The 23,905-nt window shown below is 37.6% G+C and overlaps 2 protein-coding genes across 2 annotated transcripts in view; one reads left to right on the top strand and one right to left on the bottom strand.

Moving 5' to 3' along the window:
- Positions 1–23,905, top strand: part of LOC105224421 (putative uncharacterized protein DDB_G0271606) — a 632,600-nt gene that overhangs the window by 342,023 nt on the left and 266,672 nt on the right. The window lies entirely within an intron of this gene.
- LOC105224459 (uncharacterized) lies at positions 16,505–17,502 on the bottom strand. Its single transcript, XM_029549475.2, has 3 exons — positions 17,255–17,502; positions 16,793–16,960; positions 16,505–16,712 (listed from the first exon to the last, which is right to left on the bottom strand). Exons 1-3 carry the CDS (start codon positions 17,471–17,473, stop codon positions 16,554–16,556), a joined length of 546 nt encoding a protein of 181 aa, XP_029405335.2. The 5' UTR covers positions 17,474–17,502; the 3' UTR covers positions 16,505–16,553.

The following is a 23,905-nucleotide window of genomic DNA, read 5'->3' on the forward strand; positions in this document are numbered from 1 at the left end:
AGACGTTGTTTTCCAAAACTTTACTTAAAAAGTCCTCTACAGAAAAATCAATCAAGACGTCATTTCGGATTATTTTGCTTAGTAGGAAGTGAATAAAAAAAATTTTTGAAAAGTGTTGCCGCCTGTTAATTAATTTCTACGAAATAAAATCAGTCTAAAAATTAATTTACAACAGAAAAGATTTCAAAATAAAGATATTAAGGCAAGAATCGATTTTTGTAGATATTTTTGAAAGGAATTACACCTGTTTCAAAATTTCAACGCGCCAAAATTGCCCACCCAATGGGATCTATTTCAATGTTGTTGCCAAACTAATGATATTGATGGCAAACAATACTTTTTGTTTGATAATTTTGAAGAGGGTTGCCATCTGTTTAAAATTTTTAACGAGACAAAATTGATCAGAAAACCGATCTAATACAAAATTGTAAAACTACAGATATTAAAAACAAAAAATATATTTTTTTAATATTTTTTTGAAAAGGGTTATCACCTGTTAAAAAATTATAACGCGACAATGTTAGTGAGAAAATGGAATTATTACAATAAGGTGTTAAAGACAAAAACAAATATTAGTGGACATTTTTGATGAGGGTTACCACATGTTTAAAAATTTCATCGCGCCAAAAATTGGTCATATTAGTGATCTATTACAATATAGGTGTCAAACTGAAAATATTAATGGAAAAAAATTTTAGATGGTTTTGAAAAAGGTTACCACCTGTTTAAAAATCAACAACGCCAAAAGTGGTCCGAAATATGGTCTATGACAGTATGGATAAAAAAACTTAAGATAATAAACACAACAAGCATGCTTTGAATATATTAGTGAAAAGGGTTACCACCTGTTTAAAATTTCATACGCGACAATATCGATCATAAAAGTATTCAATTACAATATGGATGTCAAACTAAAAATAATAAACAAAATAAACCATTTTTGGAAATATTTTTGCAGAGGGTTGCCATATTAAAATGTGTTGTTGAAATTTTATATACTAAAGCTATAAAAGAGCCAATCACAATAATGAATGGGGTACTTACTATCTGTACTATTATATTTACTCTTCTTCTTATCGAATTCAATGCTTAAAACAGGATCGACATTTCAAGGATAAGGTTTATTAAGCCCTTTGAAGAAAAATTTTTGTTATTTCATGAATATTTAATTCGCTAAAAAAATATTATTACTATATTATACTACATTTAATAACTTTTGAAAGAGATGGTTTACAAACAAATTGTATTTAAAAAAATTCGAAGCTAAACAGCGAAGAGAGTCTTGTATTAGTATTAAATTTGAGATCATTTTTTTATTAGGAGATTGTACCGTTTCTTTAAACAGTAATCTTGCCGATTTCGTGAAGATTTGTTATCAAAATAAACATAGTTTCTCATACTAAGACTTGATTTTGACCAAACAATTTATTTCCTAGCCATATCCTATTTATAATGGTTCGGTACGAATGGTGGTTCCCACGAGTGAGCAGATTCTTGAAAGTACGCGTGAACGATTTTCGGATCTATATCTCAAAACCTGAGGCACTATTTTGCGCATTTAAAGAAAGATGAGCATGTCTAAATCGTCTCTGCTTGCCTTATGTATATGGTATTCGACGTTTGCATCTAGGTGTTATAAACAAAGTGCAAATTTAACATATCCTCTATATATCCGGTCTATCGAAGATCTTCTATATATACTATAGATCACTAGGTCGTTACGGGGGCTTCTATGTACTTTGCTCGTACTACTTTTGAGGCTATAGAAGGAATAGTCAGAATTTAGCTGCGGTAAGAACTAATCACCTGTGTAAATATCAAAACAGATTTCGATTTATCGATAATGCATCTAGAGCAAGCTTGTGGAATAGACTCGGTACCTGGGATTGAACTGTTATTTATCAGATAACGGTTATTTATTCCAAAAATATTGATTTACGAGTGCAAATTGATATGTTTCGAGGCTAATGTGCATTCCATTATGCGGCGCACCAATATTATTTTTGTCAAGAGAAAGAAAACTGCTAAGATGCAGTCAGAACCCATGTATATATATAAATCTTTTAAAACACCATAAAACATAATTTTATTCGATTTAGAGTCCTACATTTAAGATAATAACTAACAAATCTTTACTTCTTTACTTCGACCCTTGTCATCATTTTTTTTTAACCCACACAGGAGTATAGGGCCTCAAAAAAGCATTTTGATCTGTCTCTGTTCTTTGCTAGCATCTTTAGTTTGTTCATCGATTTCTTTTTCTAGGGACCTCCAGGTGGTCTTAAGACAGCCTTTCTTACGACTTCCTTGAGCGTTGCAAATCACAGCTTGTCGGCAAACTTCTGTATAATCTTTTCTCAACCTATGATGTAATCATCGCAATTCGATGTACAAGTAGTTGGCCAGGGGTACAATTGCATTTTCAATAAAGATCTGCAATGCTAATGACCTTTGGTCACGACATCTAGTACGGTAGGCATCAGATCTTTGACAATTGTATTGTCTATAAACCCTCTCCGAAATTTTCAGTTGTTCAATTTAATTTTCTATCTACACACATCCATACATAAATATTAACCGAACCCATTAACCCATTGAACATAGTTTCAATTCGAAAAAAAATAAAATAAATTGCGTGGAAATTCGCCAGGCCCATAAAAATGCGGAAAAAAGCAATAAAACCCTAATCCAGTCGCGCCAAAGCGTCACAGCCAATATTGACTTACAGCCCCAATTTAACGCGTATAAATGGATCAAAGGCGAAAAAGTGTGCCTTTGTAGCATAAACATATGCACAGATGCATACTTACATACATATGTATATTTATGTATATGTATGTATATGTATATAATGGGTGATTTTTTGAGGTTAGGATTTTCATGCATTAGTATTTGACAGATCACGTGGGATTTCAGACATGGTGTCAAAGAGAAAGATGCTCCAGTATGCTTTGACATTTCATCATGAATAGACTTACTAACGAGCAACGCTTGCAAATCATTGAATTTTATTACCAAAATCAGTGTTCGGTTCGAAATGTGTTTCGCGCTTTACGTCCGATTTATGGTCTACAGCGATGAGGCTCATTTCTGGTTGAATGGCTACGTAAATAAGCAAAATTGCCGCATTTGGGTGAAGAGCAACCAGAAGCCGTTCAAGAACTGCCCATGCATCCCGAAAAATGCACTGTTTGGTGTGGTTTTTGTACGCTGGTGGAATCATTGGACCGTATTTTTTCAAAGATGCTGTTGGACGCAACGTCACGGTGAATGGCGATCGCTATCGTTCGATGCTAACAAACTTTTTGTTGCCAAAAATGGAAGAACTGAACTTGGTTGACATGTGGTTTCAACAAGATGGCGCTACATGCCAACACAGCTCGCGATTCTATGGCCATTTTGAGGGAAAACTTCGGACAAACAATTCATCTCAAGAAATGGAGCCGTAAGTTGGCCACCAAGATCATGCGATTTAACGCCTTTAGACTATTTTTTTGTGGGGCTACGTCAAGTCTAAAGTCTACAGAAATAAGCCAGCAACTATTCCAGCTTTGGAAGACAACATTTCCGAAGAAATTCGGGCTATTCCGGCCGAAATGCTCGAAAAAGTTGCCCAAAATTGGACTTTCCGAATGGACCACCTAAGACGCAGCCGCGGTCAACATTTAAATGAAATTATCTTCAAAAAGTAAATGTCATCAACCAATCTAACGTTTCAAATAAAGAACCGATGAGATTTTGCAAATTTTTATGCGTTTTTTTTTTTAAAAAAGTTATCAAGCTTTTAAAAAATCACCCTATAGAAGGTGCACGTATGTATTACGCGGCGACCACCAGCTGCAACGGGCGAGCAATAAAATTAAAGCAAATATTTTTAAAATAATAAACAAATCGCTGCCATCAAACAGCGCGGCACGGCGAGGCGAGCGAGACCTCCAAAATTGCATTCCAGATGCAGTGCGGCAAATATACATACATACTTACATATATGAACGGGCATGTGACTCGCGTACACGAATGAGTAAGCGTTGACTTTCAGCAAAATGCCGTTGACGCGCGATGAACATTTGACTGAATGAATGCAGATCGCCGCGGCTGCGGTGAGGCAATGCAACAAAAACACAAAATATGAAGACATACATACATACATATATATGTATGTACATATATATACTTATGTATGAATTTATGCGCTTGCGACAATAAAAAATCTGAAAACAGCAACACTCAACGCCCACCTGGCGACACAGCGCAGCTGCCGGGCCTGCCTGCGGAAGCAGTTCAATCTATGCGGTCCGCTTGCCCCGCCACGCACGTGTTGCAAGCACACAGCAAGGGTAAAGTTTCAAGTGAAGCCAGCCTCCAATAATCATTTGCAGCTTTTACTGACCTGGAATCGGCGTTGCTTAGAGTTAATTAGCCGCACTCAAGTGCACACAGCTGTGTCGCTCAGGTAAGGCCGCCAAACGCCGGCGGCCGCAATCGAATTCGCTTTTGATGATTTTCCTTATTGCTCTTGTTGTTGTTGCTATTATTATTAATATTAATGATCTGTGGCATTGCGGCGACTCATCATTTGTTACCCATTAAATGGCTAAATGTAGGAGAACGCCGGTCAGCGGCGTACTAAGCGTAGAAGCCAGTGGACCGACAGCTGCGTCGCAGATCGTAGATTCTCAAATGAGTAACATCTGTGAAAACATTGCGCCAAAAATTGTAAAAATAAGCAAGTAGCCGTTAAAATAACGAAGACCTCGCCTTTAGCTGGCGCTTTATGACGGAAAGTTTGCGCCACTAGGGTGGTACTAAAGGAAAACTTACATTGTTACATTTATTTCAGCTCTCTAGATAATTTAAGGTAGATAGTTATGTAGTTTTGAAATAAATATTGTGAATATAAGCTCAGGACCTTTCGATCCAGGTCTTCTAAAACCCATTGTTCACTCTTTTATTAAACAACAGATTATTTATTAATTTTTTTTATAATTTTTTTAATATTTATTAATACTGGACTCTAAAAAGTTTCTTCAGGGCCTCAAAAAAATTATTTTTTTTTTTTTGAAATCAGCCTTCAAGAATTTTCGGGCTCATATAGGACCATACTCGGTGTCACAATCCAAAACGTTTGAAAATTCGAATAAACGTTATTTCTAGACTCCAAAAAGTTTATTCGGGTTCTCAGAATCTATTTTTTCAAAATCAGTTCAAAAAGCAACAATTTTCGATCTCATATAGGACCACTCCCGTTCTCAAAATCGATCCATATTATTTGTATTTTTCTTATTATTTATTAATTCTCTGCGATTATAATATTTATTAATTCTGCTCCCCAAAAAGCTTCTTCGGGCCTCAAAAATTATCTTTTTGAAATCAGCGTTCAAATCACCACTTTTCGATCTCACATAGAACCGCCCTCCTTCTGATAATCAAACCATATACATTTGTGATTTATTTGCACTTTTCGCAGCATTGACTTTTTCATCTTCATGTCATCTTTTCTCACGTTTTTTCTTTGCTTTTATTTGACTTTCTCAAATATTCGTGAAATATTTTTCGTATATTTACCTCGAATATTATGGTCATCAGCATGTGTTTGGATGTAGAAGCAGCTGTGTGTGCGTGTTTATTTTTTTAATCACTGATCTTTCATTGGAAATGATTTATTAACAAAGATCTCTTTAGCAATTGTTTGCTCAAGAATTTAGCTTAACTCAACAAAAGTGAAGCAAATAAGTTAAAGAGCTTTTACTTCGGTTATTTGAATAATGGACTGAAGGGAGAGTGGAGGTACTGAAGTAAAAAATATGTTTATTAACATTTATTTGAGAGAGTAAGCCGGAACAAGCAAAATATTCAAACTAAATTTTGCGTAGCAGAAATTCTGCTTTTCTCGACGGCTTTCGACTGTTCTCTATAGAATTTTTTTTTCGAGTAGATCTATGTACTTTTAGACTTTAAACTAGAAATTGTAAGTTCTAGAATAGTCTCCGACGAATCCATACTTTGTTTTGATCTTATTGGGAATTTCGCTGATCTTTTCAGCTTGAGCAAATTCCAACCAGCAAGGCTGTTCAGCTGCCACTGAGCCTGAACTTCAGCTGGATCAAAGGTTTTATTGACCATGTTTGTATAGCGAGCCGCTTGTCCTAAGACTGACGTTTCCAGCGGCATCTCCTGGTGGACATACGCTGACCTTGTTGAAAGCTCAAACCGATTATTTCGAAGTGGCCCCATTTAAGTTCCCACCTTCTCAGCCGTGGCCGTGAGCACAAATTAGTTATCGCATCTTCATCAAAGTTGCTCACGATGCCAGGGTCTCAGACGCAGAAGTAAGGTTTGAGTATGGTAGCTCAACTATAGCTGGATACCCACACTCCACAACCTCATATAGTTATGCAGAATGACGTTGAGCTAAGCCATAAGCTCCGTCAAAATCGGAATAGACTTCTCCGAGTCGTTCGATGCCAGACGAACTTTTAGACAGGGTGATTCCACTCGTGCGTTTTTTTCCATATAATGCTGGAAGAAGTTTTTCGCCGCGTAACGCTGGTACTGAACTGCGCAGATGACAGAACCGAAAACCGAACCAGAAAAAGAAGCGATTGAAATTTTTTGTGGTGGTCGAGGGCAAGGCAAAGTACTTGGAGGTCACACATAAGCTTTCTCGTGTCTAAGGAACTATGTCATTGTTGGCGCATATAAATTGGAAAAGGTGAAAGTGTTTGTCTATCTTGGAATCTCTTAGATCTTTCCACAAAAATTAGGCTCTACAAGTATCATTCGCCTGAGCAAAGAGCACCGAAGAGATGAAACCCCGAACTGTAGGAGCTCTACGGCAACATGGCTATAGTTAAATGAATAAAAATCCCGCGAATGCGATGGTTAGGCTAAGTCGTGTGTATAAAAGACGAGGCGCTAACAAATATATCACTCGTTTCGAGATCCACGGGTAGACAACGGAAACAAGAAGCCCACGCATCCAATGGAAAGACCAATTGCCTGCATTTGGGTTGTACAACTTCCGTGACCTCGCAAAAGATAAAGAAAACTGCCGAAGTTTTGTGTTCTCTGCGTAGACCGACCCTCCGTTTTAATGGCAAAGCAGAAAAAGTATCAACAATTCAGCATTTTGATAGCGATCGGCTGGCTCTTGTGGAGTTCATTAAAGATTTATTTGATTTATTATTTTTAGATTATAATATAGTTAGATTTATAGATAGATTTACTAACAAGCTAGAACAACTTAAAGTTGGTATGACAAATTTTCGTCATGATCTAGACTGAATAACCAATTCCGAAAGTATTGGAATCTGCTGCTCTAGGGCTTCCAGTGAGTATAAAAAACAAGAAGGGAAAAGGCAAGCATTCGAAGTGTTGAAAGAACTAACCTGGGTTTTTAATCTCAGCCAAGGTTAGGGGTTTCAAAGTCGACCAAAAAGGTCAAGACTAAAAAAGTTATCTTTGAATGTGGTGCACCCTTTCAGAAAAAAGGGGTTTACTATCCCCACTCCATCAGTGAAAAATAAACTTTTATTTTATTCTTTGAATAATTTCATTCTTACTTTCTCAGAACATGACATAAAATAAAGGAAGGATCCAGTTGAAGATGATACTTGGTTTACCCAGCGCGGCATTTGAAGTTAGTAGAAGACTGTCATCAGATTTATAACACTATGAGATATTGACTTCTGACAAACCCCATTTGACTTCTGTCACCTCATCGCTGCTGATTGACAACTTTATTAATGGTTTGAAGTTGGCTGTGACAGTGAATGTCATCATTTTAAACCTTAAAAGCGTGTTGTTAGTTCAATTTTTAAAATGCTTGCATGCAACCCTCCTTCTTTAACTACACTTTTTTTAGATTTCATTCAAAAGAAAATTTGATTACGACACGATTTTGCTTTTCCCGCACGAAGTGAATCCGTGGGGAAATCAATTATTTTGCCAAACATAAGGGGTGACTTTTCATGGAAGGGCTCTATTATGGAGTGAAAAAGTACGAAGAAGCAGCGAAGTAATGGAGCCACTCACACCATTGTACTCGTAGTAAGTGTCATATTTTATTCATAACTTTTACATTTGAAATCGGAAAACAGTACACAATATAAGTATGTATGTATAAAATAAAAACTCTCGAGTTGCACATATGACACGAACTCACGTAGCTGTAATCGTGGCCAGCGCGCCACACACTTACGTTACATGGTGGTGTGTGGCATGTGGCAACAGCTTGCCGGCGTAGCATACGGTCAGTTGCACGACCAGCTCGAGCGCCAGTAGCCACTTGTAATTCTAGTCACTGCATATGGCGAGCGTAGCAGCGAGCTGTCAGTGCGGCAACACGATGCTGACGGCGGCGATGGCGTTGAAGGCGATGATGTCTTCAGTGGCCGAGACGTGCACTAATTGAGTTGGCAATTTTCTGGCCTAAAATATACATATTTTTTCCATACCATATTTCTTGTTGCAAGTACATAGTTACTTAGACATTGGGGAATTCTTCTTAAGTCAGTACAGGAGAGCGCGTAGTGACGGACATCCCTTGTTGTCTCGCAAATTTCTTTTTGCATTTCACAAGCGCTCAGCACTCATATCGATTATGACAGATGTTTAAGAAAGGTCAATTGGATTATGTCTGCCGCCACATACGCGATTTATAGAAAATGTTCTTCCATCACAAGCTGTGAATAATGTATCCTGCTAAGTGCTTGTGGCATGTAGCTATCAGCTTTTGCTGTGCCGGTGGTTAAAATGGAGCTAATGGTTTTGGCACATGTTATGATTGGGTTGCTAAATTAGGCCGATAGTGTGAGTGAGAGCTTTTAATATTTAATAGACCTGTGATTAGTGAGTGGCAAGAGATTGTGGTTGAGAAAACAAATATTATTTGTGGTAACAGTAAGTCATTTTTGAAAGATATTCATCATTGGCCAATCCATTGCATTCTTTATTTGGAGGATTTCGAAGTATTACCTCTACAGTTAAACCTATAAATCTCGATAGTTAAAGGAAGTGTTTGTGGATCTGCTCATTAAGAATTTACTTGAACAGTTCACGCACATTACAAAGCTCTTTTATAAAGTTCTTCACTTACTAAAATCCGGTTTCAAGTACCTCGGTCAGCGACAACCAATAAATGAACTTTTAATAGTGAGTTGCAAAAACTAATATAACCCAGATTTTTTCTCTTGTGCAATTAAAGTTAACGCTCCTCTCACTTTCTGGCTACCTCCTGAATTTCTATATTTTTTGACATCCAGAACCTCTCTAGAATTCGTTCACCAGTGTAGTAGTAGGCATATTGAGGTCTAATTCGGGTAGCTATCACTGCTCTCAAAACCAGACCTGACAGTATCTTTGGAAAAATTATCTAACCAAGCTCGAAACAGGTAAACGTTTTCTCTTGTACTCGTACTTTAAGATCTTTAAAAAGCTTTACCTTGTTAAGAAATTTCATCAAAATCACTGAACTATTCCTTCACCTTCAATCACCTTCATCATAATGCTGAACGAGCTTTATTTCTGGTTTGATGAAAAATTCCATTATTAACAGTTTTGAAGAAGAAAAGAGTTTTGAGAGTTTGACGATTCCATATCAATGTAGCTAAAAAGCTGGATATATAACGGGGTTTTCAATAGGTACGCTACAAAAGTGGAGGACGGCATGCTGATATGAGATATACGACGCCATTGACGTAGTTCAGCGTATTAAAAGACAGCGGGTACGCTGGCTGGTTCATGTTGTCCGAAGGGACGTAAACACTCCAGATCTGAAAGTATTCAACGCAGTACCCGCCAGCGGAAGCAGAGGAAGAACTCCACTCCGTTGGAAGGACCTGGCTTCGCTTGGAATATCCAATTGGTGCCACGAAGCGGAAAGAAGAAACGACTGGCGCGATTTTGTTAACTCGGCTATAATAGCGTAAGCGGAATCCACAATTACAGTACAAAATGTTAACGTACCAGTGAAACAAAGAAGTGCCCATAATGTCGAGAATATTGCTGCCACTAGCGCATCAATTGAAGAAGACCAAAAACAGCCTCTCACACATTGGTCTCAAGCGTTAGGCATCTCTGTGAAGTCGTTGTGTCGAATTTTGCGAAAGGTACTTGGCCTACATCCTTACAAGATCAAATTGACGCAAGAACTGAGAACTGAAGCCGCTTGACCACCAGAATCCACGTATGTTCGTGAATTGGTCAACAACTTGAAAATGATCCGGATTTTCATCGAAAAATCATCTTCAGCAATCCACACGCGTTCCGGCGGCGCCACTGTGCCGTACTTCTTCTGTAATGACCAAGATCATCGGGTTAGTGTGAATGAGAATCGCTACCGCTCAATGATAAACCAAACAATTTTTTGTCGAATTGTTTGATATAGACTTGGAAGATATGTGGTTCCAACAAGACGGCTTCACAAGCCACATAGCGAATACCACAATCGTTCCAAACTTGAAAACCTAGTTTGGTGAACGTGTTATCTCACGAAATGGTTCAATCAATTGGTCGCCTCGGTCGTGCGATTTGACGTCGTTAAACTATATCCTGTGGGGCAACGTTAAGTTTGTGAGCTGTGCCAACAAGCCGACGATTGATGAACTTCGTACGAATATCGAACGTGACATTGCCGTAAGCGGTAAGGTCCTTAATTGGACATAATTCCGGATCAGTGCCAGTTACCTAGACATCTTGTATTATTAATGCGATCTAAACGATTACTAATCCAGTATAACAAGTTCTTCAGACTCGACAGCTTCTCCAAAATTTGCATACCTAAGTCAATGAATGAAAATTATGATTGATCTAATATTATTTAAGATTTTCACGCCACAAAAGGTCGGCTTAGCTCACTAGATTTTTCGTATCTTGTTCTAAACTCAATGACAATGCCGGGTTCCAAATAATAAGGACATGTAAAACCTCGTGCGTGCCTCAAGGAACATTATAAGTCATGGAAAACAAACAAATTTTCCGTGCCGCCGTGCGCCGACACTTGCAACATGAGTCGGTCAGCGGCAAGTTGCCATCAAAACTGCTGAACGCTGACAGCCATTAGTAATAATGGCGCTATGAACATCAACGCTGCAACAGCTGCTTGCCACAGCAGCCTGCTTTGCGTTGCAACAAGAGCCAAGTGATTACAGGCAGTGTTGCACTTCAACACACACACGCGCGCTTAAATACACTCAGAGGTAAAACAGCAATAAGCATTTTCCTGCTAAGAATTAATTAAACAAAATTATAGTGTTTAGCTGCTGTTGTTTATTGTTGCTGGCATTTGTGAATGGAGTTGTTGCAACGTGGCTTGCGTGCGGCAAGCGAGTCAACAACAAGTCGGAGCACTTCCCATTTGACGGTCTGACAGCTTGTTAGAGAAAGATGATGATGATGTTGTTGTTTTTGTTGTAAAACGAGCTTCGTTCTTGTTGCGTTTGCTGTTTTTGTTATGGTTGTTTTTGTAGTTCTTGTCACAAGTGTTGTTTTTGTTCGCGTAGTTGTATTTGTTGTTGTTGTATTCCTTTTTGTTGCTGTCATCACAGCTGGTTTTGTTTTGTTTGTAGTTGTTGTAATTTCTTGTATTGTTGTTGTTGTTATCATTGCTGCTGTTGTTGCAACCATTCCTCACTCTTCCCATCTTTCATTTCATTTCTGCTAGTAGTAGTGTTTGTTGTTGTTGCAACAGTTGTACCGCCAACCACACGACGTTGCCAACCATCTGTTTAAATACGCGCGATAAAAATCTAAATTAGACGCTAATTTTTAATAACAACACTATGTAAAGCGTTGCACGAAGCAGCAGTCGAGTGCAAAAGATCGCGCAGCAGCACCTTAGACCACTAACAACAACAACAATTTCCTGAGTAAACATGGAAAAAGGAAGTGGCACATACCCACCAGGCCAGTTTGTGGCATTAGTAGCAGCAAAAACACACACAGCAACAACGTACACACTTGAATTGAAGTTGAGTGCTTGTGGCAGGCGGGTCGTTGCAAGCAGATGGTTGCGATTAGGCGACGCATTAAACACGTTTTGTTGATTAATTATGCAGCAAGCGTGTTTCGAAAGCAAATCACACACACACACATGTATATGTGTATGTGTTGCTGTTGCTGTTGCACACCCAGCAACAATCACCGCATGCGGCTGTGGCAGCTTTAAGTAGCGCGCTTTTTTGTTGCCGACTTGCCAACTGCAATGGACACAAGCGCGAACACATTAGCCTGGTATGCCGACCACCGCGAAAGAGGTTAATGCCGATCGACAGGTGTGGACCAAGCGATCATAGGTGTGCGCTGCCCACATCACGATGGTGACGGTGGCAACTTCAGTGCACTAACTTGTGGATTTTAATTGCCACGCCGCAGTCGCGCTTGCGCCCAACTTACGCACACACGCATGCGTCTATATGAGTGGAATAGTCCAAGCTGTAATATTTAATAAGATTTAGTACCGACGGCCGTCGGTAGTTCCCCCACACCCCATTGGGTGAGCGATATTCGCTGCGTGTATGTGTGTAATTTTGATTGTCGTGGCATGCGACGGCGTCAGACGCTGCAGTTGTCAAATGAAGCTAATATCACAGACATATTTTTGCATATATGTACATATATCATATCGCTGAGCACTCACCAGTGACCGGTGGTGGGGTGGCCAACAAATGTTCTCAGACAGAATTACTACTAGATATACAAAATCCGACTAGGCTTAAATGTTCCAAGCCCGCTCCTTGAAAGTATTGTATAATAGATTTGAAATTGATCAAAGATTCCGAAAAAGTCGGCTATCTAAACAGCACTTCTGATAAAAGACTCAACTGGACCTGTCATCCTAACAAAACCTCTCATCAAAAAATAATCGACCATTGTACCATTTTTTCAGATTTTTCCCACGTGTATAGGCGATCTGATTTCAAAACTAGTATAATTTCTATATGGATTCCATTCTTTTTCAGTTGGTCAATTATCTTTCGGTGGACTGATGACCCGAAACGTAAAAAATAATCTTCGTAACTTATAAGCTTTGAAAGTCATCGAACATAGTCCAGTTTTCAATCCAGCGAAGTAGGGCATCAATGATATCTCCCAATATACTAGAACAAGAAAAATACCTTAATCTTTTCATACTGCTCAATCCGGAATTTCACTTTTTTATAAAGCTCCAGCGATTATTTTGTACATTTTGGTAAGTCTTGTCAGATATTCGTAGATGAGAGCCTGTATAGGTTTATTGCAATAGACAAAATGTCAAAATGTACAGTGCAATCTTCACGATGACGTTCCAGTAATTTCGATCATAATAAACCTCTACAGTGGAATGAGAGAGACTTTAGTACTCCTAAAATAGCCGAGCTCGCTAGTCTCAAGTAAGAGAAGAAGGCGTTGACCGCTAGAAATGCTAAATGGGTCCTTTTCTGATTGAGGATTGTTGAACAGCAGACAATTGGGGAGCTGTGGATCTTCGAAGACAAGACTCATCGTTTATTCCTTTGTCAGAAAAACTTTTATTTCACTAAATTGTAAGATTTCAGTCAACTCACTGCTTATCTAATTGCATGAGGTTCGACTCGACCTGCCCTCTGAGACTGAATATTGACTTTGTCTCCAAAAAAAGAAACATTTGAGATGAATGATATGTTTTCGGAAAGCTCTGATCATCTAATAACTTTCAACGACAACAATAAAGTTTATTCTCACAGGTAAAGAACTCCATATGTAAAGAGATATTTTGCCCCTCTATAAAGTCAGCGCCCAAAATTTAATGAATATTTCATCTAAAAAGGATTGCGTGCATGACCTCTTCAGCAGTATCATCAAGTTTCTTCCTTATTAGAATTAGGTGTCAGGTTAGAGCAAAATCGCTGGAAACTGCTAAACCAACGAGCTTTTTCGGATTTCATCCGATTGGAAGAGAGTCGTTACTACGTTGTCTTTTTGCTTTCTGGCGCTGGACCAATGCACCTCACATGAGCCCGACAAGCGTTGGTCAACAACTAGAATTAGTGCAACTACGAAATCCTTCCGGACCATAGTGAAGGGTAAGAGATCGTCTCAACTAGCAAAGTCGATGTGTAGGTGATGGAGGAAGGCGAAATCATCTTGTCGCTTTCTCCCCCATTTACCGACTTTTGCCAGGCTAAGAATTAAAAAAGTGGCCGACATTAATACCAAACGCCTTAACAAATTTGTGGTAAGCTCAAAACACTTCGTCAAACTAAGAGGAGCTAACGCCACATTTTTAGAAGTTTTTACGTAACGTAAATGACCAACGTTCAAAGCTGTCCAAATGAGATCAATCAATAGTATGAACTCTACGACCTAATTTAACCTAAGCTAAAATAATCTAACCCTCGGATTAAAGTACAAGAGTCGTGGTTTTGATTTTATTGGGGTCCTGCTTTCATAGAATGTGTTTAGAGAAGTAAGATTTTTGGGAATATAGTATGCAACTTTTTAGCTTCTCAAATTCTTAATGATATTGTATCTGTTGGTATTAGACTTCGGTTACCGATTCTTCGAGGCTAATTAATACGTAAGCCATAAAACTTTCCTTAAGCGCGAACTCGCGCAAATCAAATCTGCACAGCACTTCGTCGCCTCCTGCTCACTCGGCATGTAATGAGTTGTCTTAAATTGCTGCACAGTAATTTGCAGTATCCGATGGGCCGCTAACGGGCGTCACGCACCTACCCATATTTACCGAGCGTGCAAATAAATTTGTAAATTGTTCTGAAATGCACGCACATGCCAGCCAAATCGCCCCAGCACTCAATCTGCCCGCCCTCTGCACTTTGTCTGCCAACGGAGCGCTGATATGTGTGCACTTAGTCACTCCCAAAGCGACGCTGTGTTAATGCGCTTGGGTGTGTGTGTGTATGAGCGCCGCCGCGTTGCAGCTGTTGTCAATTATTCCGCGTGCGCATGCGCCGTGTTGCACTTTGCGCGCTGTCGCATAAATCTTGCACTCATGCGCTTGCCGGCTGCCCGGTTGACAGATCCGTTAAAAAATCTCGCTCGCCGTGGACGCAGCAAATCTCGCTTCACAACTCGCACATTCATCCGCGCCGCAATTTAGTTTAGATTTGTAGCTGTTGTTGTTGTATTTATTTGGTTTTGTTTTTGTTTTTCATATGGCGCAAAAAATTTTGGAATTAGTTTCGTTGGGAATGTTTTATTGGCGTCAAGTTCAAAGGTCATCCAAAACACATTGTACAGGCGGCTGTCTAGTGCAGTCAGGCGGTCCGCCATACATTTGTGGGCGGCGACGTCGACTAGAGGTGAACGTATGAATGCATTTGCTTTACTAATGTGCGGAATATTGTGCAATTTGCCGGGTGGTGAGTGGTCACTGGATATTGTTATGACACATTATTTTTGATTTATAGCTCGAGGAAATCACAATTCCGATTATAATTCGCCCCTACAAATGAATTTAAATTAAATTCCGCGATCACTTTGGACATACATTTTACCATGCATGATACCTTTTCGATCAAAGTCGGTCCAATTTATGAGACATTCTACCGTTACATGTTTAATTCAGGTAGGCCTTCCACTTGCAAGTAAAAAAATTCATTTTTTCGATTTATTTTTCGAAGAGCCATTTTATTTAAAAACTATTCAAAATAATGCACATTTTCAGAATATACTTCAATAATCGATGATCCGTTTTCAAGAACAATGTAGTTCCTTGATACCCTTGCCGATCGGCAGAAGTAACTCAGAAAAAAGCTGTCTGGTGGTGAGGAGAATTTCTCCAAATCTTTGTTACAGATGAGTATGGGTAATAGTCTAAGGATAAGTCAAAATTTTAACATTTTACAAAATGGCGAAGAAGAAAGGAGAAAAGAAGATTTTTGCAAAAAAAGATCCAAACTATTAACAAAAACCTTATTCCTTCGACTGTTACCTGACAAATACAGGGCTTGTAATAGGACTGATTTGATTTAAAAAAAAAAAATATTAAGCCAATCGTTACAATTCTTTAAAAAACTTTCAAAATAAGCTCCTTCTGCGTCGATGCAGCGCTGCCAGTGCGATTTCCAAGCATTGAAAGCGTCACGGAAGGCAATCTCCGGATTAGGCTTGAGGGCTTTTGGATCCCCTCTGTTGTTTCGCTCTTTTCAGGCAAGGAAACAAAAAAAGTTCGGGGGCCACATCTGGGCTGTAGGGCGGCTGGGGAAGCGTTGGGATGCCGGTCTTGGTTAGGTAGCTGTTCACAAAAAAGGCGGTGTGAGCCATGGTGTGGTCGTGGTGCAACTTCCAATCGCCTGCGATATCTTGTCGGACCCGATTGACTCTTCATTTGAGTCTCTTGAAGACTTCCACGTAAAACTTGGCGTTCACTGTTTGTCCAGGAGGAACAAATTCATAGTCATTTGTGTCAGAGTTACCAAATGCGCTATCTTAATTAAGTTTTGTATAAAAAATACTTTTAAGCTGAGTAGAAATCTACCCAATCTTTGTTATCCTTTCATTCATTCTGCTAAAAAGTACCAGGTTCAACGAGAAGCTCATTTATTATAGGTATGGATATTATAGAACATATTCTACTTTGCATTAACATTAACCAATAAATATACCCTCGTTTCAACCTTCCATTCCATGTTCATCGCATATACCGCCTTAAACATATATTCTCCTCCTGGAATCGGAAAGCGAGCGAACATATCATCACGCATCACAAGATTATTAAAAACAATGTCATGCTAAACAAATGGAGATATAAAAATATATATGTAAATATATGAATAATAAGTATTATTATGCTTTTTGTCAAAATACTTACATTGAACGGACAAGTGTGGTTGAAATTCGAGTATTTCGCGAAGGCATCAAAATATATTTTCACAAAGGGAAAACGTTTCCTATTCGCCATGAAGGAACATAGATCGACGGAAACATTCTGCAGAAATGGACGATAACCATTGAACTTTTTGAACAAACTCAGATTTATCTAAAGAAGAACATCGAAATTACAAATTTAATATTTGTGTGTAATAAAATGTGGAAATAAATCAAATCAAATATTTCTATAAAAACGTGAGCTGTAATGTGACAGCTGTCAAAAATGAACGTCACAAAAGTCTTATTTCTTGCGTGCTTAGGTCTGTCTACACATGCTTCTAAAAGGACAACGCCTAGTACACTACGTTTCGACTCAACCGTTATGCGGTTTCTTGGTCTTCGGTATAACACTCGTAAAGAATCACTCTTTATTTACTTATGTGCTGTTACAATAAACACTCACTGTAATATTACTAAACGGTTTCTTTAAGATTTTCGCATAAAGTGATAACGCAATCGTACCCCGTTTCGGTACCGTTAGCCGACAATATTGAAAAATAGCTAAACTTTCATCGAAAGATTTGCAAATAATGTTGGTGAATCTTGAAGTTGACACGACCGCTCCAAATAATACCAATAAAAGTATTAGCGCGAGATAACAATCCGTGCGAGTGACCATCATTGCTTTATTTATAATTCTAAACTGTTCTAACATTTACCGCAAAACTATAACGAAATAAAAGCAGCAAACCATTCAAGCATACCAAATTTGTGGAATTAAAATTGAATAATAAGTAATTGGTCATCACACAATTAAGTTTATTAAAAGTAAAAATGGGCTAAGTTCGGGTGTAACCGACCATTTTATAAATTTACTTTTGCAATTCGCAAATAAGAACACCTCACAGGTTGACCAATTTATAAGGTATAAAGTCAAGCGGATGTTGGAAAATCCGATTTTCTTTCTGCATTTCATTAAGTTTGACGCCTTATTGATCTGGATTAGCTTAAGGTGATACAAAAAACCGTTAAGTAAGCAAAACTATTATACTCTGAAGCAACATGATTCAAGAGTATAAAAAAGCCGGTTTGAGGTAAGAGTAATTGACTCGTTTAAAAGCGTAAATCATGCATCAATTATTTACATACTTGTCTCATAACCGTTATCGTTGTTACGGATGATTACGTCTGAAAAGTTCCAATATTCGAAATTAAATCTCCACAAACCAATTTACATACTTATCCACTTATTTTAACCGTTAGCAAGTCAGAAAGAGCTAAGGTCGGGTGTAACCGAACATTTCATACTTTCAAGAGAAAATGTTGGGACTATAATACAATTTCATCCATTTTCACACCGTAAGTGGGGGATTTACTCTAAGCGAATTTAGCTAATATAGCTTTTATGGTAAGGAGATATGTACACTAAACCTAATAGATGACGAGGCCACGCCTACTTGTTCACAATTTTTAGGCTACATGTGTTACTGCGATCGATGTGTCAAATTAGAGTTCTATATATGTATGTATCTCTTACTTTAGTGCTATGACACTTTATAGTTGTCTGATAATGGCGTTTTGTTTGCGTCGCAGTTATTCGATTACACCCATCTATGAACTCGTCCTCACCTATTTTGCACGGAAACGCTTGAAACCAAATTTCATTAAGACATCGCAGTTCGTGGTCAAGTTTCGCTTGGCTGGAGAGACGGACGGAGGAACAGGTGGACAGTCATTCGGAATTCAACTCGCCGTTTTCATTTCTATATACATACATATGTATGTATATATCTCGATTAGTTTTAGGTGGTACAAAAAACCGTTAGGTGAACAAAAACTATTATACTCTGAAGCAACATGTTGCAAGAACAGAAAAAATCAGACCAAAAAGTCATGACCAAACCATTTTGTTCCCATTTTAAACATACCATAAAATTGTTAGAAAAAGACCCACGCTTAATATCGTTAAATTTTTTCAAAAATTTACCGATTTCACCGGCGGAAAGTCACAAAGGTTAAGCAGACATCCGGATTTTGAAGGCGTGGCAAATATACGATTTCTCCACTCTGCAATATCAATCACAGCGACCTGATCATTTCCATTTACATATTAATATATGTACGGAGCTTGCCTTTTATATATCGGAATTAGAGAACAAAAACGAATTGCATGCGCTTCAAACACTTCTGTCACTCTGATTGAGTTATCTCCAAAATATACATAACATATATTGCGAAAGTCGAAAAACCACTTAGTTTATTATTTACGCACGCCATGCCGGGTCAGGACGATACGTTGGAACTCATCAAATCGGTGTTTTGAGTTCTCGAACATGCAGTTTTTTTAGATGATGAGTGATCCGTCTTGGTTTTACGCCAATAGAGACGAAGAATCCAACTTAGTGACATAACGCATGATAACATAACCTTACATTAGGATACTTATCGACTTAGCATAAAGTAGCATAATATTAAATTCATTCCCATTTATAGTAAAAGCCTCAATATCTTAACTTAATGGTACAACATAACATAGAACAATGTGGAATTAAAAAAACAACAACAAAATACAACAAATTTATTTTATGGTAAAAGAAACTTAATAACTTAACTTAGTCACAAAACGTAGGATAACTTAACATGACATAACATAGCATAATATCGATTTCTTTTTCAATAAACTCAAAGAATAAATTATTTATTTTATAATAAGAAAACTTAATAACTTAGTGACATGACGTAGGACAACTTAACATCATAATATAGAATATTTAAAAAAATTAGAATATAAGTGATTAATTTTATAATAAAAAACTTAACGACTTAACTTAACTTACTGACATAACGTAGCTAACTTAACTTAACTTAACTTAATGAAGTAACGTAGCACAACTTAACATAAAGTAGCATAGCATTGCATTTTTCTTGAAAATACTATATAATTAATTAATTTTATATTAAAAACCAAAGTAACTTAACTTAAGGACGTAATGTAGCTTAACTTAACGTAAAGTAACACAAAATTGAATTTTTTCGATCAATGGCAAAAAATTCACCTGATTAATTTTATATTAAAAACCATAATAACTTAACTTAAAAACGTAGCATTACTTAACATAAAGTAACTTAAAATTTAATTTTTCAAGGGAATACAACAAAATACAAGTAAATAATTTTCTAGTAAAAATCAAAATAACCTAACTTAATGACGTAACGTAACATAACTTAAAATAAAGTATTGATTATTTTCTAAAAATCTACCTTAGCTTATTAATAGCATTTATATTATCAGAGCATAGGATAACTCATGGAACCAGAAACACGCAATATTCTTAACTTAAGTTGGTGTGTGGCTAAACAATCTTGATATTATATATTATCAAGAGGCAAAGAAGTAAAACTATACTATACTGTCGAATTCTCACAAATCAACTAATTATTTTCGGTCATAAAATGTTTCACACGGCACTTTCGCTTAGCTGGCAAACGGTACATGCGGCGCACATAACAATCGCTTATTAGCAATACTAATTGAAAGTAATTTCGCACAGATTTCTGCACTCAAAGGCAGGTGTTCAACCGATGATTTATGAGAACGCACCTACAAACTTTGTACACACAATAAACATTTCTATAATAATAACCTTGTTGCGGTCATACTAGGCACGTGGAACATATGTACATACATACACTCGTATGTGTATATGTATGTATGTGTGTAAGAAACAGTTGTGGAAATTGTCTCAATTATCGGCCAATTGAATTGCTTTGGTGCAAATGACGAATTTATGGCCAACAATCTAAATAGGAAGGAAAGTGTTATCACAAGAAGGAATCGACATACAAACATACACCTAAAAGTACCGTTACGTAGTACACATGGCATACTATTTGTGAAACTTTTATTTCTTTGCACTCAGTAAGTCCGCAAACAACTATAACTTACTTTAAAAATACAATAACAACGAAAATTGAATGAACGAGAAATGGAGTCAACAAGTCGCCACGCTTGTTGCCGCGATAAGAACCGCCAATTCTCGGTGCAACCACCTGTTGAAACAAAACGAGCCTCAATTACGAAATCAACGCGGGTAAACATACAAACATAAGTACATAATTTGGTGATAAGCGCGTCAACAACAACAAACAGCAAAGTAGCGTAAAATCCAACGAATGTTTGCACCGAGAATTCACTATCGCCTGCCCAACGAAGTGGAGAAGACAAAGCTGCTATTTTGGTAATTCCTGCGAGCGCCATACATACAATATATAAATATACTGTTATATGCATACAGTATAACTATTTGTTGTTGGAATATTAGTTTGCTTTGGCATTAAATTACCAGCTCGCTCGTGTCCGATAAGAGTACGCGCGTTTCGAGCGAAGGCAAATAGTTGTTGCTTGATGAAATAACTTACAACCACGGAATAGCACTAAGTATACACACACATACACATATGTATGTATATTTGTTAGATATACTTTATATATAAATATGTACTCATATGTGATGTTTGGTGCTCTAGAGACACCTGTGTGTATTTTTGATAAATTCATCAGCATTGGAAGTTGAGGCCACTGACTCCGAATTTCGGTAGTAAATTTTAATAATTTCGACTTGCCAGTGGATCGTATATCTTTCTATGATGAAATGGCAAACCTTACTGAAGAGAACTGTCAAAAGATCGGGAAAAAATATGGCGTCGTTTGCTGTCCCTATCGGCCTACTTTTGTAGCGTTGTAGTCTATCTTCCTTTTCGCTGTTTGGCGCCAATTACCGATTCCAAGCAAAACCCAGGTCTTCCTCCACCTGGTCTTTCCATACTTAGTTATATGTATATTTGTATGTCGACAATGATTTCATTTCATTGGGTTTTTTGTTATACTAAATGTTGTGAATAATTCGGAAAAACAAAATCGCGTTTGAGCTAACTTTTTTCCTGTTACCCAAACTATAGCGCTTGCTCTGGACACGAATCTGAAACTCTAATATACCGAATTTTGAAGTACAGAACAGCTCTATCTGCTGTTCGGTTAAGTAGTCTTTGGACCGAAACAACTTTTGCTGAAGGCACTGCAAGCTATCCTAGCCGAGGGTTGTTCCGGCTCAGAAGGAGAAAACGGAGGACTTGAAGGCAAAAAAAAAACAGATTTTTATTAAAATACGTGAAAATTTTGTGTTTTTTTTTTACCAGTCGTGTCAAAAATTACTGATTGGCACTCGAGTGTTTTAAGTTTTTTTCTTAATATTTCAAAAACCTCTGAAAGTAAGAAAAATAAAGCTAATTTCCAAAATAAGTCAAAGTAAGTAACTTTTCGCCTGTAACTTTCCCATTATTTGTAACAAAAAAGAGACGTTGGAACAAAAATATGGAAAAAATATAAAACTGAAGCTATCCGGACTATACTGTTCCTGTCATTATTCCTATATATAATATTCCTGGACCTATGTTCTGAGTTTTTCTCCTGTCATAATTTGGCCATTTCTATTTCTCTATCCATTATTCGTCTAAAAAGCATCCGAACTTTGCCAACTTATTTGCCTTTTCGTTGCCGACAATGTTCCTGTGATCAGGAAACCAAATTAAGGACATATGAAATTGGAAATTGGACTGACAGTCAGCTTTAAGCCGACATCGCTTTGTTTACTAAGCCGAATTTGATTTTCGGCGACGGCAAGGCTAATAGTGCCATCTGGCTGTCCTTGCAAATGACCGCTTTGTGTATTAGTGGAACTCCAAAAGCCTTCTCTATGCCAAGTACACCGCAGAACATTTTGAACCGTCGATATATATTGAGGTAGTATTTTTCTCCCCTACTAAAGCTTTTCACCATTCATATCTAGAGGGGAGTCATTATCCACATGACTATATTCGGTTTTAGTGCCGAGTTTTTAATGAGTATCCTCTTGTACCTGAAATACATATACCATATAAGCTTTCCTAGTAGTATGAGTTCCATGTTGCTAGGGTTAGCACCTAGTCCGATACTCGCGGTTCATACGATGGATTGAATCCATCTTCACACCATGTTGTCTAAGCCGCCCTGTGTTATAGACTGCGTGATCGTGCTTACCTCTCTGCTATTAAAAGCTCCTTTTATACTCAGAAAGGCGCCATTGTAAATGGTTGGAGAGGTGTAAGGATTTTTCTATTACATTTACTACCTCCTGAAGGACAGCTTCTGTTGATCGATCCTTAATGTATGCATGTTGTACAGTCGATGAGTTATCTGCTGTGATTGATCTGTTGTATATAGTTATTAGCCTCTCTAGGACCTCAAATATGAAGGAGATGTGAATTATCTATTATATTTTCTTTATGTTGACTATGAGAAGGACCGGTTCCCTATAATTACAGCTTTGTTTTGGTTGATCACCCATTTCCGAGAACTGCCAACTACCAGGGAAGTGTGAGTTCATCAGAATCTCAATTGACTGTCCAGAAGAGGAGGTCCTCCCTCTGTCTTTAAATAAGCAATATTGATGTGCTCTTTGGATAGTATCTAGCTCAACCTGGCAGATTCCTTGCAGCTTTCTATTGAAGAGAGGGAAGTCTGTCTCGTCTTCCTTTGCGACTTCTTTCTTAAGAGCTTTTCGCATATAATGTGATTTCAAACATCCCAGATCCCTCCCACAATTTTTCGTTAGGTACTTCTTAATATCTAACAGAAAAGGTGAAGCCAAGTATTTTCGATACCTCTGAAGTACGTCATTTGGATATTTTGAGCAGAAGCTCAAGGTAAGCCAAGTTGATTTATAACAAATATCGTATGACAAGCTGAGTGTAATGTAATGTTAAACTGGAAAGTGACTCTCTTCTAATACTTAACTTTACTTACATACTAAAATTTTTTGTATTTTCTCTTTTGTCACCCTCAGCTCTATATTACGTAATAAGTTGTGTAACTATTTGCATTTTCAGATTCTTCTCTTATCTCCACGTACAAAGTTCCCAACCGAAATTATCTTTAACTAAATGAATATTACATAATATCCAGCGATATGGTCTGGAAGTTTCCTTTCTAAAGTATTTATTCGTTTATGATAAAAGTTTGTCATTCTCATTTTCAGTTAGGTGCATTTCATATGGTTGTTGTAGGCAGGTGTTGTAC

Source organism: Bactrocera dorsalis, chromosome 5 (assembly GCF_023373825.1).
Source record: "Bactrocera dorsalis isolate Fly_Bdor chromosome 5, ASM2337382v1, whole genome shotgun sequence".
Classification (NCBI taxonomy): Eukaryota; Metazoa; Arthropoda; class Insecta; order Diptera; family Tephritidae; genus Bactrocera; species Bactrocera dorsalis.